The sequence below is a fragment of the Dromiciops gliroides genome, chromosome 4 (assembly GCF_019393635.1).
Source record: "Dromiciops gliroides isolate mDroGli1 chromosome 4, mDroGli1.pri, whole genome shotgun sequence".
NCBI classification, from domain to species: domain Eukaryota; kingdom Metazoa; phylum Chordata; class Mammalia; order Microbiotheria; family Microbiotheriidae; genus Dromiciops; species Dromiciops gliroides.
In genome coordinates, this window is record NC_057864.1 from 446424335 (window position 1) to 446442413 (window position 18079).

General features: G+C 36.5%; 2 protein-coding genes across 2 annotated transcripts in view; both read left to right on the forward strand.

The window, feature by feature from the left end:
* MAN1A2 (mannosidase alpha class 1A member 2) overlaps positions 1 to 18079 on the forward strand; it is a 241454-nt gene that overhangs the window by 204829 nt on the left and 18546 nt on the right. Inside the window, 1 exon segment of the mRNA XM_044000249.1 lies at positions 12858 to 13030. Coding sequence (XP_043856184.1) covers positions 12858 to 13030 — 173 coding nt within the window.
* On the forward strand, positions 10751 to 11434 carry LOC122753124 (40S ribosomal protein S14-like). The gene has a single exon (XM_044000250.1). The coding sequence runs from the start codon at positions 10785 to 10787 to the stop codon at positions 11238 to 11240; it is 456 nt and encodes a 151-aa protein (XP_043856185.1). The 5' UTR covers positions 10751 to 10784; the 3' UTR covers positions 11241 to 11434.

The window sequence follows — 18079 nt, forward strand, 5'->3', positions numbered from 1 at the left end:
GAAGTTAATTTTTTAGATATGCTTAGAAATTTTTGCATTAATTTGAATCTTTCCTCTATCAAAAGTGTTTATTACTTTTGTAATTCAATTTCCAAAAAAAAAAAAAATGAATCATTATATGATAGGCTATAGCCTACAACTCAGTTACTCTTTTAAAAGCTTGTCATTGATTCCACCCTAATTAATACATCTAATTCTCAATTATTCATGTGAACACAAATAAGAGAATGGTCCGAACATATGTTTAAGAGGAGGTATGCATAAGTGTAGTTCATTTGAATCATCTTAAAATTCAAACACTGTCATTAGTTTTAGCCTCTTCCTCTGCAAAACCAACATATAGATAAATATCAAAACCAGTTTGACATTAATTTCCTCACTTGGCCTTTGTCCATTTCTCAGGACAAGTACTAATATGCAATGAACTACTCAGAAGATGTCAAGAAAACAAGGGTTCTGAATCATCCATTCCTGGTTATTGAGAGTTGATTTTTGTTGTAGTTGTTAATCCACCGATTGCTTTCTGTCATTGCTAGTTCCTTCGACTAAAAAGAAACTCCCCATTTGGGATGTAGTTAGAGGCCGGCTCTTATTACACCTTGGACAAGTCACTTAATCTTTCTGCATCCTAGTTTGCTCATCTTTAAAGACACAGAATGGGATTAGATAATCAATTAGCAGTTATCAGATCCCGAGGATTTGCTAGGTGCTAAGTCAGGCACTGGATCTCTAAGTTCCCTTCCAGCTCTTGGAATGATGTCCAGGGCATAGACCTTGTTTTTACATTTCTTTGTATCCTGGAGCTTAGCACAGTGCTTAACATTGGGACATAAGCACTTATTAAATCCTTGTTGACTAAGTAAATGACTGATTTTCTGAATCATTTTGGCTAAACACTTTCATAACAATTTAAACAGTGGAGTAATGTGATCATGAATGCATTAAAAAGTAAAGGCTAGTAATTTCTGTGTGAGAATTTAATAAACTAAATTCACGTTTTGAGATTCCTTTTGAGACACAAACATTTATGCACAGTATGATTTTTACTTAATCTTAATGTGTGATCCTTATAAAATATAGTTGGAATAACCAGTTAGCCTCATATTTTAAGTACAATGAATAAAGTATAGTTAGAATAACCTGTTTCCTCATCTTCAAGGTTAAGGCTGAAGGCCTTTATTTTTGACAATGTGTTAAAGATTATGAATAAATCTCCTGCAAATTATTTCATATAACTAAGTCAAGAACTCTATTTTAGACAAAATACTAACAAATTGAAAGGAACAGCCTACTGAGATATTACTATACTATTTGTTTTCAAATGTTATTATTACAAATCAGTTTTAAAAATTGTGATTGGCCTGATTTTGAAACATATCAGTAACACTAGCCATGTGTTTGCTGCTACATATTAGTATGCTGAATGTGCATTTATATTTCATTTGCATATGGTCAAATCTCATTTCCTCTTATCGAAAACACATCAACATATAACATTAAGTACTAGCTCACATGCCTATTGTAAAACCTTGATAAGACAGTTATGATAAGGATGCTTGATGGTAACCCTTATTATAAGATTACCTTACTGCCTTTGATATTTGTCACTGCTGCTTATGATTGCTATTTGTGTAAATGTAGATTGATGCAAAAACACTTCTCCACCACTGTGCATGAGTGAATGTTGTTATTTAATTTGTAGCTATTATATTCATAACTTGTCATTGTCGGACACCCCTTTTTTCTTTTCTGGCCGTTGGACTCATCTTTAACCCAAAACTTTTGATCAAATCAAGCTATCTTTCAATTGCTGGACATCATAAATATGACACATTTTTTGAAGCTGTGTTTTAGCACATCCTTAAAATGTTTTTTTGTCCTCATTTGAAGTTATGACATTTCACCTCGCATTACTACAGCAGCTTCCTTAATACATTTTGCCTTGAGTTATTCTCCAACACTGCAAAATTGTATTGGGATGGATATCACTTTAGGATGCTAGGATCTTAGGATCATAAGGTGTAATCTCCTCTTTTATATACTTTCAATTTTTCTGGCAAATTGTTGCCAGACTCCATCTTCCTTTCTTTCAAAGGACATACTTAAGTTATTCTGGGCTCATGATAATCTTATAAAAATGATGTGGTATTGAAATAGGTGATTTTTTGGCTTGATACCACCAATAAAAATAATTATTCCTCTATAATTTAATATCACAAAATCATATAATTTCATATTAGGAATTTCATATTATGGAGGTATTCGGGTACCTTCCAAGGTTCCAAGATTCCTTTCAACTCTGAAACTCTTGATTTTAATTTGATTGCTATAAAATTATCAGAGCCCCAAATCCTAGACTGAGCTAAGGCTACTGTTGAATAATTAAAAATAAAAAAAGAATTTTAGCATTTGAAGAAAAACAGGTATAATCAAAAAAGGGATCAGTCATTACTCAGGGTATTTGGGATGGTATTAAACAACAATGATGAACAGGCTGAACTACTTACTTAACTTTTATTTTGCTTCTGCTTTCTCTGCTAAGGAGAATGAACTTTGGACTGGGAAGGATAGAACAAAAAGTGAGATCAGAGTACCTAGCTGTTCTTGGTGAGTTCAGGTTGCTAGGGCTAGATGAGCTATAGCCCAGGAACTTGAAAGAGTTAGCCTATCTGATTGCTTGGCTCCTGTCAGGGATGCCAGGAAAATCGTAGTACAGGTGTTTTTTGCAGGACTTGGATGCTAAGAAAAAGAAGTATAATGGACTTAGTAGTCTACAGGCCAGTGAAATAGACTGATTTCCTGGCAAAATTCTAGATCATGTTATAAAAGAGATGAATTTTAAGCATCTAGGAAAGGAGGCTTATTATAACCAAAAACCAATATGTTTCATCAAGACAAATTAACCTCTTTTTTCTTTTTTGACAGGGTAAATATTGGTAGAGCATGGAAATTTTATAGACATAGTATATCTAGATTTCTACAAAAATGTGTCTTTATGGACAAGATGGAGAGATGTAAGCCTATAGCTAGTTGGATTTGTCATCGTTCAGTGACCAAACCTCAAAAGTAGTCATTATTATCTTAATGTCAAGTTGAATGAGGTCTTTAGTGGGGTACCCCCAGGTTCTTGTTCTTTCTTGCTCTTGTGGATATATATATATATATATATACCAATAATTTGGTAGCATAGAACTGATTAAGGCAGTGGTGTTTTCAGATGGGATTTGGATTTCTGGACTATGGATTAAAACATCAAAATGACAGATTCCTAGGCAGGGATGGAATGCATCTGACAAAGGTTAGTAAAAATGTGTTTTTGATGACCTTCAAATCTAATCCAAAAATTTATATATTGGATTTATTATATTCTTAAAAGGATTTACAATTTAATGCACAGCTCTTTTTTTCCCTCTGTTCACTTTGTATACTTGTGGTTTTTTAAGTTGAAAAATTTTTTTAAAGAATGTTTTAAAATTTTAACCAAAAGAACTCCTAACTAAAAAAAGGATGAAAGAAAAATACCTCTATATTCACCAAACTTGATACTATGAAGTGTAGTGGTAGAACAGGAGAAAGGATGATAGTTGAGATATTCAGAAGTTCACAGGGGACCAAATACAAGAAAGGAGCCTGTAGTAAAAAGCCTGGGGCCTCAAATGTTGATTTAGAAATGTACAGAGTGTAGGGAAAAGCAAAATGCACTAGAGATCTTTTTTTTTTTGTTTGTTTTTGTTTTTGTTTTTTTGTTTTGCAGGGCAGTAGGGGTTAAGTGACTTGCCCAGGGTCACACAGCTAGTAAGTGTCAAGTGTCTGAGGCTGGATTTGAACTCAGGTACTCCTGAATCCAGGGCCGGTGCTTTATCCACTGCGCCACCTAGCTGCCCCCATGCACTAGAGATCTTAACCCAAAGAGGGCCTAACACTCTTAGTGTAATAAAACCCATGACTCATCCATGGCTCTGGAAGAGCAAGATTAATTCAAAAGAAATAGGCTAGATACAGGGCAGGTAGAAGGTAGCATTACATAATGAGAAGATAGACCTGTATGGGGAAATCCAGGAAGCAGAAAGAGAAAGCATGGTGGAGAGTATTTGGGTGCTGATCAATGGAAGAAGAAACAGAAGATGACTTTGTCGTTGTGTCATGCTACAGGCCACCTAGAGAGAGGAAACATGAGGGAGTCAGGAGACAGGTGGCAAGCCTGGCACTGAGGTTTACTAGAGTATTGATGGGAGACTTCAATTATTTAGACATCTTGCTGGAGTTCTTTCTGCCAAAAAGAAGAGCAGCTAATAATTTCTTGGTTGCTCTTCAGTAATAATCTTATACTTCAAAACATGGAGGAACCAAAAAGAAGAAAATTTAATCTAGAGCTGATTCTTACTAAGAGGGAAATGTTGCTTGCTGAAGTGAACATGATGACAGCCAAAAATAAGGACAGAAATGTTAGAGATGATCTCCACTCCCTTTTCAGGTTTTTGATAGAGAACGGAAGAAAAGCTAGTCACAGTCTGACAGGTTTTGAGGGAGCAGATTTCACAGGGTTCAGAGTAGTAGAGGGAGGATACAGTAGATTAAAATTCTTCAGGTGAAGTTATTCAGGGAGAGAAAGGGAATTTTCAAGAGTTAAATTCTTACATGAGAAGTAACACATTGAGGGAGAGTTATCTAAAGAGATAAACGTGCACAGGGAACTCACCAGTCAATATGAACTTTTTAAAAGACAAACCAAAGATGGGGAAGAGATTGCTCTTTTTGAACTATGTGCTGGTGAGCTTGACTTTAATTCCTTATAGAAATACTAAAACCTGTTATTAAAAGGTGACTACTGGGGCAGCTAGGTGGTACAGTGGATAGAGCACTGGCCCTGGAGTCAGGAGTACCTGAGTTCAAATCCGGCCTCAGACACCTAACACTTAACTAGCTGTGTGACCCTGGGCAAGTCACTTAACCCCTGTAACGATTGGAATAACGCCACCTGCTGGAGACTTACTGTAGAAGAGTCCCACCCATGAAGCGAAGGTCTTTGAGGGCAAGACCAGGAGTCTTTTCTTTGGCGTCAGGAAGTGACACGGGCTAGTGGGAGGAGGAAGGAAGAGACTGGCGCTCGGTCTCACTCTCTTTCCTGAGGACGCTGGTGGAGAGGGGAGCTAGAAATGTGCTCTCCCTTTAATAGATAGGAATCTAGGCCTTTTCTTCTCTCTTTACCAAACTCTTGTTCTCCTTAATAAATGCTTAAAAGTCTAACTCTTGTAAAGCTTATAATTTATTGGCGACCACTCATTAGATATTTTAGACAGTTTAGCTAGAATTTTAGCCCTTAATACCCCAATCGCCTCACTTAAAAAAAAAATAGGTGGCTACTGAATTTCTAGAAAGAAAAGGAAGTGATAATTACAAAACGTAGTCTGATTTCCTCAAAAACAGTTGATTCTAAAACAATTTATTTTCTTTTTTTGACAGGGTTACCAAACTAGTAGATAGATAAAGTTTACCTAGATTTTAAACCAAAGCATTTGCCAAAGTAACTTAAGAGTTTTCTTGTGGAAAACCTGGAGAGAGATGGACAAGATGGTAACAAAATCAGATGGATTCAAAAGCAGCTGAATGGGTAGACTCAGTCATGCTGAACATTCTTGGTGATGACTTGGATGAAGGAATAGATGATGTGCTTGACATGATATTGCTGGTGATATAAAAATGAGGAGAGCTAACACACCAAATGACAGTCCAAAATCAAAAAGGTCCTGACAGACTAAAGCATTAGACCAAATCCAATAATAAGTTGATATTCCCTAGGGACAAATGAAAATTACTTCATCATTACAAGATGGGGGAAGGATGCTTAGACAATACTTCTGTTGTTTGTTTTGTTTTGTTTTTTAGTGAGGCGATTGGGGTTAAGTGACTTGCCCAGGGTCACACAGCTAGTAAGTGTTAAGTGTCTGAGGTCGGATTTGAACTCTGGTCCTTCTGAATCCAGGGCCGGTGCTTTATCCACTGCGCTACCTAGCTGCCCCAACAATACTTCTGAAAAGACTCTAGGGTTTTACTGGACTAAAGCTCAATTGTGAATCAGCAGTGTGGTGTCAAAGCCAAAAGTCTTGGCCCTCCTTAAGAGACATAACTTCCAGTAATGGGTGATATTCCCTCTGTACTCTGCCCTCTAAAATTATATCTGTAGTATTATGCTCATTTCTGGGCCTATTTGAAAAAAACAAAAACAAACATGGTATACTATGTGTTCAGACTCCATAGGTTGGCATTTAAAGCCCATCACTCTCACTAGACCACCTTTGCATGCTTATTTCATATTACGCTACGTTAGGGCCTTTCTGGCCTGCTTGCTGTTACCCAGACAGTGTATGATTTTGTACAGGCTTTCCTCCTAGAATTCATTCTCTTGATTAATCAAAAAAGCATTTTTTAAGTGTCTAGTATGCCTGGCAGTACACTGGTTCTGATAATACAAAAACAAAAAAAAATGAAATTGTGCCGGTCCTCAAGAAGTTTACATTGACAGGAGCTAACATGTACACATAAATAGATAGAAAATAAATAAAAATGGAATTTGGTGAACTAATCATTTGAGGGACTAGTAGTCCATAGGAATACAAAGGGTCTCATTTTGATGTTGACACTGAAACTGAATGCAAGAATTATATACTAGCTAGTTTGCCTGGAAAAAACAATTCTAGAACCTGTTATTAAAAGATTGTGATTATTACCACTGGCATCATCACCTGACATATTGATTAACCCTAAGGACCTGGGTTTTGATGTTCCCTCCTCGTTCCCTCCTCTTTCCCCCCTCCCCCAATACCTTTAAGACTTCTGAAATTATCCATCTGTCCTGCAAATGAATTTTCTTTTTAGGTGTTGTCTTATCTAATTTTTTTATAATAAACATTTTAAAGTTTTGAGTTCCAAATTCCATCCTCCCTCTCCCCTCTCTGACAGTAAGAAATCAGATATAGGTTATACATGTGCAATTATGTAAAACATTTCCATGTTTGTCATTTTGTATAGGAAAACTCAAAAGAAAAAATGAAAAAAAGAAAGTGAAAAATAGCGTGCTTCAGTCTGTGTTCAGTCAGTATCAGTTCTTTCTTTGGAGGTGGATAGTATGCTTCATCATTAGTCCTTTGGGATTGTCTTGGATCATTGTATTGCTGAGAATAGCTAAGTCATTCACAGTTTTTCATGGAAAGATATTGCTGTCACTGTGTACAATGTTTTCTTGGTTCTGCTCAGTTTGCTATACATCAGTTCATACAAGTCTTTCCAGGCCTTTCTGAAATCATGCTGTTTGTCTTTTTTTTTTAATATACTCTTACAAGTTTTGGTTTTATTCAAAAAGAATTTAAATGTGCAATGTTTTCCTGTTAAACTCTTTTTCCCCCCACAATTCACTCATTAAAGTGAATCAACTATATTTTAAGTTGATAGTCAATTTTTGAAAATGTTTAGCTTCATTTCAAGAAATCTACTTACTGTAACATGAACATACTCTTAGCACTGCTTTTCAAGCACCAATCATTTGACTACACGTTTGGTGGAATACATTTTACTTCTTAATTAAATAAAACACATTTCTATGTAAATTGCATTGTAAAAAAGTTATGAATTTCAGTGATGCAGTTCTGTCATCTAGTGTACTGTGCATGTATTATGAGGATGAAACAAGATATTGTCACATCATTCATATTTAGAAGAAGCCTTAGTATGATCTAGTGATAAATTACATCTTTAACTATTTGCTAGATATTCTAGAGTTTATATTATTTGTTTCCTTGGGGAACTTGGCATCATATTTTGATTATTTCTTATAGCACAATAATATTCCATCACCATCATAAACCACAGCTTGTTTAGCCATTCCCCAGTTGATGGACATTCCTTTGATTTCTAATTCTTAGCCACCACAAACAGAGCTGCTGTAAATATTTTTGTACAAAGGTCTTTTTCTCTTTTTGCGGATGTCTTTGGGATATAAACCTAGCAGTGGGATTGCTGGACCAAAGGGTATGCATAGTTTCATAGCCCTTTGGGCATAGTTCCAAATTTAATACATCTTCTTTAACACCATTTTTACTGATAAAACCACATCTATTTCTGATATTGAGGTATTTGATAGTACCAAGGATTTGGGTGGAGAGAACTTTCTGGGTTTTCAGTAACTATGGCTGCAGAGGAAGCAAGGGCTGTAACACCTGCCTGTTATAGATTGGCAGGTGATCAACAGTTAGTGATGATGCTGTTAAGAATAGCGGCTGCGGGGCGGCTAGGTGGCACAGTGGATAAAGTGTCAGCCCTGGATTCAGGAGTACCTGAGTTCAAATCCAGCCTCAGACACTTGACACTTACTAGCTGTGTGACCCTGGGCAAGTCAGTTAACCCCATTGCCCCGCAAAAAAAAAAAAAAAAGAATAGTGGCTGCTTCTCTCTAGGATTGCTTCCTCCTCATGACAATGGGGCTGGGCCAGAAACAGTTCTGGCAGGCGCTGCTATCTTGGGTCTAGAAGAACAAAAGCTCAAAAGGGAATCAATGAAAAGTCAACGAAAAAATATGAAAGAAGGTGGTGAAGCAGTACCAGGTCTCAAACTGTATTATAAAGTGTTAATTATGAAAACAATTTCATACTGGCTAAGAAATAGAGAGGTGGATCAGTAGAATAGAAGTGGTATACTAAATTACCCTATAATAAATGTAATCTCATATCTGATACACACAAAGATCCAAGATTTTGGAACAAAAAATCATTGACAAAAACTGCTGGGAAAACTGGAAAACAGTATGGCAGAAACTAGGTATACACCAACATCTGACACTGTATACGAAAGTAAAGTAAAAATGGATACATGATTTACACATAAAGGGTAATAGCATAAGCAAATTAAGAGCACATAGTTCATTTGTCAGATTTATGGACAGAGGAAGAGTTTAGGACCAAAGAAGATATAGAGAGCAATACAAAATGTAAAATAGATAAAATTTAAAAGCTTTTGTACAAACAAAACTAACATAACCAAAATTTTAAAGGAAGCAGAAAACCGGGAAAGAATTTTTGAAATAAGTATCTCTGATAAAAGTCTCATTTCTCAAATATAGAGAGAACTGAGTCCAATTGATAAAAATATGTGTCTTATCTAATTAAAGTGTGTGCTCCTTAAGAGCAGAATTCTGTTTCTTACTCCAGCACGGTGTTTGGTACATACTCAGGTTAATAAATGCTTATTCATTCGTTAAAACACTGACAGTGGGAAGGGACTGCATTCTGGGCATGGAGGTTAGTATGGCATAAATGCACAGAGTTGGGAAAAGGATCACCATGTGTAAGGAAGAGCAAGAAGCCAGTTTGGCTAGACTGAAGAATGTGTGAAAAAGGGAAATAAAAAAAAATTAGCCTAGAAAGGTAGGTTAGAAACAGGATGTGGAAAAGTTCAAATTCCACACCAAAGATTTGTATTTTATGCTAGAAGTAATTAGGAACTATTAGTTTATTCAAGCAGGAGAATGACACTGGCAGACCCAAGCCTTAGAAATAATCACTTTGGTAGCTGTGTGGAAAATGAATTGGAGAGGAGAGAGACACTTGAGGCAGGAAGACTAATTAGGGGATATTGCTATAGTTCAGATAAGGGGTGCTAAGAGTCTGAACCAGGTTGGCAGTTGTAACAGTAGAGTGAAGGGAAGAGATGCAATAGAGATGATGCAAGTAGAATTAACAAGATTTGATGGCTGGTTGGATTTGTGTTTTGACTGAGAACCAAGAGTTAAGAATGCTTCTCAGGTTACATATCCAGGTGACTAGAAGAGTAATAGTTTCTGCAACACATAGGAAAGTTGGGAAGAGGGTTGGATTTGGATGGAAAAATAATGAATTGTTTTAGACATGTTGAGTTTAAAATGTCTATGAGTGGGGCAGCTAGGTGGCACAGTCGATGGAGCACCGGCCCTGGAGTCAGGAGTACCTGGGTTCAAATCTGGCCTCAGACACTTAACACTTACTAACCCTGGGCAAGTCACTTAACCCCAATTGCCTCACTAAAAAAAACAACAACAACAACAACAACAAAAAATGTCTATGAATATTCCAGCTTGACATGTCCAATATGGGGCAAGCACTCCAGAGTGATGCAAGGGTAAGATGTGTAGATCTGAGAGTCTTCTGCATAAAGATAATGATTAGACCCAGGGAAACCAATTAGGTCAGCAAAAGAGAGGATACAGAAACAGAAGAGGACCAGTGATCTTTCTACTACAGCATTCTTTTTTTTTTTTGGTGCGGCAATGGGAGTTAAGTGACTTGCCCAGGGTCACACAACTAGTAAGTGCCAAGTGTCTGAGGCTGGATTTGAACTCAGGTCCTCCTGAATCCAGGGCTGGTGCTTTATCCTCTGTGCCACCTAGCCGCCCCCTACAGAATTCTTTTGACTTTACTTCAGCTGATGTCCTGTCTTTTCTTCCCTGAGAGTCTTCCCTGCTCTATGTATGAAAAATCTTCCATTTGAAGAAAGAAGTGAAAAATAGATGTCCTATTTTCACAGCTACCACCTCTGAATGCTGTTCTTAGAAAGGGACAGCTCACATTCAAACAGACTCCCAGTGGAAGAAAGCTCCTTGTCTTTTCATGCAGTTCTCTATTGCTCAGTAGCTGACACTTGTTTTAAAATCTGAGCGTTCCCATTTGTTTGGGAATTGATGACTGGGCAATTTACTGATGAAACTTAAAGATAATTTGGGCCTTTCTGGTGTTGGCGGCCCAAGCAAAGGAGCAGAAATGGCGCTTCACAAGGAGAAGGAAAAGAAAGAAGAGCAGGTCATCAGCCTTGAGCCTCAGGTTGTAGAGGGAGAGAATGTGTTTTGTGTCTGCCATGTCTTTGCTTCCTTCAACGACACCTTTGTCCATGTGACTGATCTCTCTGGCAAAGAAACCATCTTCGGAGTGACTGATGGGATGAAGGTCAGGGCTGACAGAGATGAATCTTCTCCCTTTGCTGCTATGTTGGCCGCTCAGGACGTTGCCCAGAGATGTAAAGAACTAGACATCACTGCCCGTCACATCAAACATCGGGCCACAGGGGGAAATAGGACTAAGACATCTGGCCCTGGTGCACAGTCAGCCCTGAGAGCCCTGGCACGTTCTGGAATGAAGTTCAGGTGGATTAAGGATGTCACTCCAATCCCCTCTCACAGCACTCGCAGAAAGGGTGATCACCGTGGTCGCCGTCTGTGAACATCATTTGTTGGATTATTTTTGTCAATAAAAGTGTCACAATGGTCTGTTTGCTTCTGGTATTCTCAAATGGTATACTCTTCCCTCATGCTGACTGCTTTGATGTGTGTGCCCCTTTTTTGTCTCACAAAGATTGTGGCTGTGATGAAATAATGGGATTTGGCAGATACTCAAAGACCCGCCTGGAGATTAATCTAGACTGATTGACTCAAGTGAGAGTGATTGACTGCTGATTAGCCTACTTCAAGTTAAATGGATTTGGATGACACCAACCAATCAGCTTGAAGCAGTGTGTAAGGACTGCCTCTGTTCCAGACCTATAAAAAGCTTCCACAGTCAGCTTGCTGGAGAGTTCCTGATTAAAGCAGGCTCATGGAGGAGGACTTGAGGAAGAACCCAACCAGGCTGGAACTCTAGGATAGATAGACCTTTTCTTAAGTTTCTGAACTCCATGTTAATACCTGTAATGCTTTAATAAATGTTTAATGCCCAAAGACTGGTGCTGAAGCTTCTAATTTAAGGCGACCACAATTTAGATTTTAAACATCATATGGTTTAGGATCCATCTCCAGTGCATATTTTAGGGAAAGATGCTTGACTGGCATATCACTAATATAAGATCAAAAAAAGAAGTGGCCAGTCAGGATTGCTTGACTGAAATCATTGCTTTTGTACTACTTTCTATCTGTTGGATTGTTAATTCCTAAATTATAGTCTACCTTGCTGACTATTGTAATCTGAAAGTTGATCTTAACATTACTCAATGTTTTTATGGTTTTTTATATTAGGCTGTGAGTATTTTATACCGCAACAAACTGGAATGGAATCTTGTAAAAATTTATTGTGACCATGGTAACTTGTTTCCTCTTGGCCCCATCTTTAAATGTGTTGGATTAAATGACCTGTAAGGTCTCAAAAAAAAAAAAAAAAGGTAATTTGGACCCCTGCCCAAGTTTCTAAAGATGGTTTAGACCCTCTGCTATGTCAAGCGGATACTTTTTATAAATTTATTTTAAAAAATGTGTTGTCTACAGATTTTTTTAACTTTTTAATATTCTTTAAATTTTGTGAAGATACACTATTGCTTTTAGAAAACTTGCTTTGAATGAAAAATGGGGAATATTAGAAATGAAATTTAAGTTGTGAACTGTTTCCCCATTTGTATATATTAAATAAGAAGTTAAAAATCCTCTTGATCCTTTGCCTGACCTTTACCCACTTCAAAAAAAACCCAAAAACCTTTTTACATAAGATAAGTCAACTTAACAGTTTATTTGGGAATACAATGGAAAGTGTTTTCAGTGTGTTTATGTTTTAGGATTGCATTTTTTTCCAAAAGAATTACTGGACTCCTGTCATATAGGTAAATTTATCACTGGGTTGTAATGCATTATTCAAGAAAAACATATAGTATGTCCTAAGAGCCTTAGTCCATTTAAAAGTTTTAATAGATGTTCTTAGCTGTTCTAAAAAGAGAATTAAAAAAACTAGATTTGTTTTATGTTAAAGACACATTTTACAGTGTCTCCACTTCATATTCACTATTCTTCAAAAAGAAAATAAAAGTCATAACAAAGAGTACTTGTTTATTTATCTTGTTTATTTGTCTCTTTACAGTGTTAAAACTGGGTCCTGAAGCATTCAAATTTGATGGTGGTGCAGAGGCTGTAGCTGTGAGGCAGAATGAAAAGTATTACATTCTCCGCCCAGAAGTAATTGAAACTTACTGGTACATGTGGAGATTCACTCATGACCCCAAATACAGGCAGTGGGGCTGGGAGGCAACTGAGGTAAGTGAAAAGCCATGTTAGCTTAGGGAAGTAAGGAAGAAACGAAGCCCTCCTACAGTAAGCTTCATGTTCTCTGCTCAGCATCTAAAGACCTATTTCCATTTAAAAAATGAAGGAACTGATAGACAAGTGTAGCAGAAGTGACTCTCACAGTGTTTTCCGGCACATTGGAAGTAGATCCTTTAAATTCTTTTTCCCCATTAGAACTCCTTTTCTGATAGCATCATTTTTGTGGTGGTTTTTCATTATGATTAGATTAATTATCATTGGTATTTTTCAAAAGGTTAAGCAGAAGGACTTGCTAGAGTGTCTTCTCAGTCTCCTAACTTAAGACAAAATAAATACAAAATGGAGTATTTTGTTGTTATTGTGCATAAGTATAGACAGGAAAAAAATTTGTAATAAGAATGTCCCAGGGGCAGCTAGATGGCACAGTGGATAGAGCACCAGCCCTGGAGTCAGGAGTACCTGAGTTCAAATCCGGCCTCAGACACTTAACACTTACTAGCTGTGTGACCCTGGGCAAGTCACTTAACCCCAATTGCCTCACTAAAAAAATAAAATAAAATAAAATAATAATAATAATAATGTCCTATGTTACATGAAGTCCCGAATTTAACCAAATAGGTTACGTTTGAAAATTTTCTTTTTAAAGTCTTTAGTCTAAAACTTAGAATACATTTACCCATTGAAACAGTATAATAAACAGCATTTAGAGCCCCAGAATATTCTTGAGTCATAATGCAGTTGAAATACTGTACATTTATAATGACCAATAAAACAAAACGGTAGGTGTTACATTTTGCATTATACAGATTGCATTTAAATCTAAAAACACTTAAAATAAAACTAAGCCTTCCTCAATAAGATCCTCCAGAATACAAAGAAAATAATTCTAACCATATGAGGAAAACTAGAGAAGTGGTAGTTAGTGTGAGTCAGCCCATTAATGTATGTGTATCAGACTCTGAAATGGACACCCAGCTAGACTCCAGAATTATGAATGAAATGAGAAAGGGGTATTCATTGGAAAGTGCTTTCACTAATACCATTCGCCACTTGGAGCTTTTTTTTTCTCAATAAATACTTTATAAAGATTTTTGAGTTCCAAATTTTATCCCTCCCTTCCTTCTCTCCCCTCCCCCCTTTCTGAGGCAGTAAGCAATAAAATATAAGTTATACATGTGCAATTATGTAAAAAAAAATGACCATATTAATAATTTTTTAAAGAAAACTTGAATAGAAGAAAAAATGAAAGTGAAAAATAGCATGCTTCAGCCTGTGTTCAGTCAATATCAGTTGATAAATTGTTCATCATTAATTAGTCCTTTGGGATTGTCTTAGATCATTGTATTGCTGAGAATAGTTAAGTAATTCATAGTTCTTAATTGAACAATATTGCTGTCTCTGTGCACAGGTTCTCTGGTTCTGCACACTTCACTATACATCAGTTCATACAAATCTTTCCAGGCCTTTCTGAAATCATTCTGTCTTATCGTTTCTTATAGCCAATAACATTCCATCACCATCATAAACCACAGCTTGTTTAGCCTTTTCCCCATTGTTGAACATTTCATTGATTTTTTAATTTCTTAGCCACTACAAAGAGAGCTGCTATAAATATTTTTGTACAAATAGGTCTTTTTCTCTTCTTTGGATGTCTTTGGGATTAAACCTAGCAGTGTATTGCTGATCAAAGGTATGCATAGTTCTATAGCCCTTTGGACATAGTTTCCAATATTACTCTGGAGGCTTTTTAATACCATTTTGATACAGTAGACATACCAAATTTATAAATCATTCACAAAATATGTTCCCCATAACAGTCAGCAAAACAGCATGAGAGTGATGTGTTAATAATAACACATCTTTGTCATTCATTAAAGTTAAACACTTAATTTTAATAAATTGTACCAACATTGTCTCCTAACTTTTGATGTAAGTTTTATAGCTTTAATGCTGTCTTCATATAAAGGTAGTTGTGTTTTCTTTTTAACTCTACTTTCTTCATTTTGCATAATTTCCTAATAGAACTAACCTGGTTCTGTGAATTCTGCCTTCTGGTCATGCTTGTGGGCATTAATGTATCATAGTTTGATCAATCATTATCCTGTCATTGGACACTAGTTTATTTCCTGGTTTGGTTTTTTTTTTTTTTGCTATGCAGATAACATTGTTATGAATGTTTTTGTACAGAGGGTTTTCTTGTTATCAGGAGTCTCCTTGATACATAAACCTTATATTAGTATTGCTAGACTACATTCTTAATTCTAGTACTGATCCTGTTTTTGTCCAGGGTTATCATTTTTCCATAGCTGGCCACTCAGGTGACTGACTGGTGGTAGAAATCTCCTAGTGATGCTTATATATGCAAATCTTTGATTGCCGTTGAACCTATAAGAATCAAAATGACAACCTAGAGTCACATAGGTGAAGAAATTAAAAGTAGGCTTTAGTGTTAAAATAATGACTTTAAGTTAAAAAATTGTATAAAAGATATAACTGATGGTACAAAGACCATAAAAGGAGGTGGACCAGGCATTTGTTGATAATTATAAACAAAGGATAAGCCAAGTAATACATTAGCACCCATATTACTATTAAAGATGATGATAATTTACAGAGTCTTTTGTGAAAATCATAGAGGCATTCCATTGTGCATTTTTCACTGATGAATTTAGAGATTCATGTTAGCCTAACTAGAGAAAGTTGTTGTAATGGATGATATTTTGGGGGGTGGCCAGCTATAGCAGATTTATAGAAAGCAAGAGTATGTGGCAGGCCTCATGAAGTTAGGTGATTTTGTCTAGTATGCATTTGCCTTAAGACCCCTGCTATCAGATTCTTGTCTGTGTTACCTGACCTGATCCCAGTTCTCTACAGCTAATCTTGAATGTATGCAACTTTGCTCAGCTCCAGTTCTGACTCTTTCTGGTTCTGCTTATAAGGATACCTACCACTCTCACCATCTCAGCTCAACAAGCTATATCCCCATTATGAACTCTGGCTGACTGCAGTATGATTATTTGCTATCTACTTAAGAGTCTTCCATTTAAAGTATTCCATTTCTCCCCAACCAAAGAAATCTTGATCTATCCCATGGAACCAACTTAACAAAGAACCATGGCAAGAGATATGGTGACAAAAATTCTTTTTTCTCCCTTTTTATGAAATAAAAATCTCATTTCGCATGGTTTCATTTTCAAATTACCTTCCTCTGTCCCTTTTTCAGGAAACTATCTCTCACAAGAAAGAATTTAAAAAATGAAGAAAAAAAATTTTTTTTTAAATCGTGTGTGTGTGTGTGTATGTGTGTGTGTGTGTGTGTGTGTGTGTGTGTAAGTAAAGGAAATAATATATGTAAAAGGCATTACATTGCATTCAATTAGGTCTATCATTTATTTAACTATTCAACTTGCTTTTATTGGTATGCTTCTCTTTGTGGAATTGATATATTCCAAAAAGTTAAAAGCTCATGGATCTACTACCTCCTTTCTGTCTGTCTACCTAAGACCTCAAGTTATCCATCATCCATTAAATATGTGGTTACCTGGGTGACTAAATTACTAGAATAGGTAGTTTCTATTCTCTTTATACTTTTGATTTCTCTAAATACCTGTCTTCTTTCTAATGAATTGCTAATTAACATTGAAAGGATTTAATTTAATTGTGCCATTTCAAAGTTGCTTCTTAACAGATAATGTTCTTAAAAGGTGCAAACTTCTTCCTCTCTGAACACTTTCAATGTTATTTGAAACAGAGTAGAAGATTTTTAAACACAGAGCTTCCTTACACTGATTGTGTTCTTTGCCTCAGGAAGTTGGAAAAAATTCAGAATAACTAAGGAAGCCTTGTAAGCGAGTCATAGTCTGTGCTTCATTTTAGAGTCATTTCATGAAGTGAAACTTTAGTTCTTGATAGAGCAGGCACCATAACATTGAAAATGTGAATGGAAAAGCACAAATGTAGACCTGGGAAATAACTTCTACAGCCCACTTCTTTTTCAGTTTCTCTTTCATTGTGCTTCTCCCAACCTTCTTCCCCCCCCCCCCCCCCCCCCCCCCCCCCCCCCCCCCGCCCGTGCCATATCTGCAAGAAAAATGCAGCCAAGTCCCATTTAAGAACCAAGGTTTTTTCCTCTCTCTCTTTATTCCCTTCCCTAAGATAGTTCTTAAAGTTGAATTAGGCACAAAGTTACCTCAGTTCTTAGTCTTGATGCTTTGAGTTGGTACAAATTTGTATGTAAGATAAAGCTAATTATTTCAAATTTCACTGATTCAAAATTTTATAATTTCACAACATCAGAAGTAAAGTTTATCTTGTATTAGACATATTCTTCATAGATAAATGTACCACAGAAGGCAAACAGAAATCATGAGGTAAAGAATGTTCACAGAAGAATCATTTCAGTAGTCAAAACCTATCTCCTTCTGATCATGTGTCACCCTTTTGCCTAACCTTTTGTAAATTGTCCACAGAGGATTTAAATAACCCTGGTGTTTTTTCTGATCAATACCAGTGGTGTATTTGGGCTCTCTATTATCCCCTTTTTTCATAGCTTAGACACACTTCCTCTCTTCTGGCTGGGTAAATAGAGAGAAAAGAATAGATATGAGACATATTGTGGGCTTAAAAACAAAACTTGCAACTGATCAGATATCTAAATATAAATATCAGATATATAGAGTGAGTAAGAATGAGGCTTAAGAAGAGATGGAATGATGGATTATGTATAGATAAGGGCATTTTGGAATTATTAACATAGAATTGGAATATTCTGGAGCGATGTTAAGACCAAGAGTATAACCATTCCTATGTGTGTAGAAGAACAGGTCCATAGGAGTTAAGTAGATTGTGGAACTGAGATGTCAGGATCTTGGAGAAAACATAAGTTCCTTAGTATAAGGGTAGGAATTAAAGAAAGTGAGCCAGGCCCTGAACTCCTTAAGAAAGAACAGAAAGTAGGGGCAGCTAGGTGGCGCAGTGGATAGAGCACCGGCCCTGGATTCAGGAGTACCTGAGTTCAAATCCGACCTCAGACACTTAACA

Bases quoted from the DNA above. Each gene is read 5' to 3' on its own strand.
- LOC122753124 (XM_044000250.1), top strand. From the start codon at position 10,785: ATGGCGCTTCACAAGGAGAAGGAAAAGAAAGAAGAGCAGGTCATCAGC.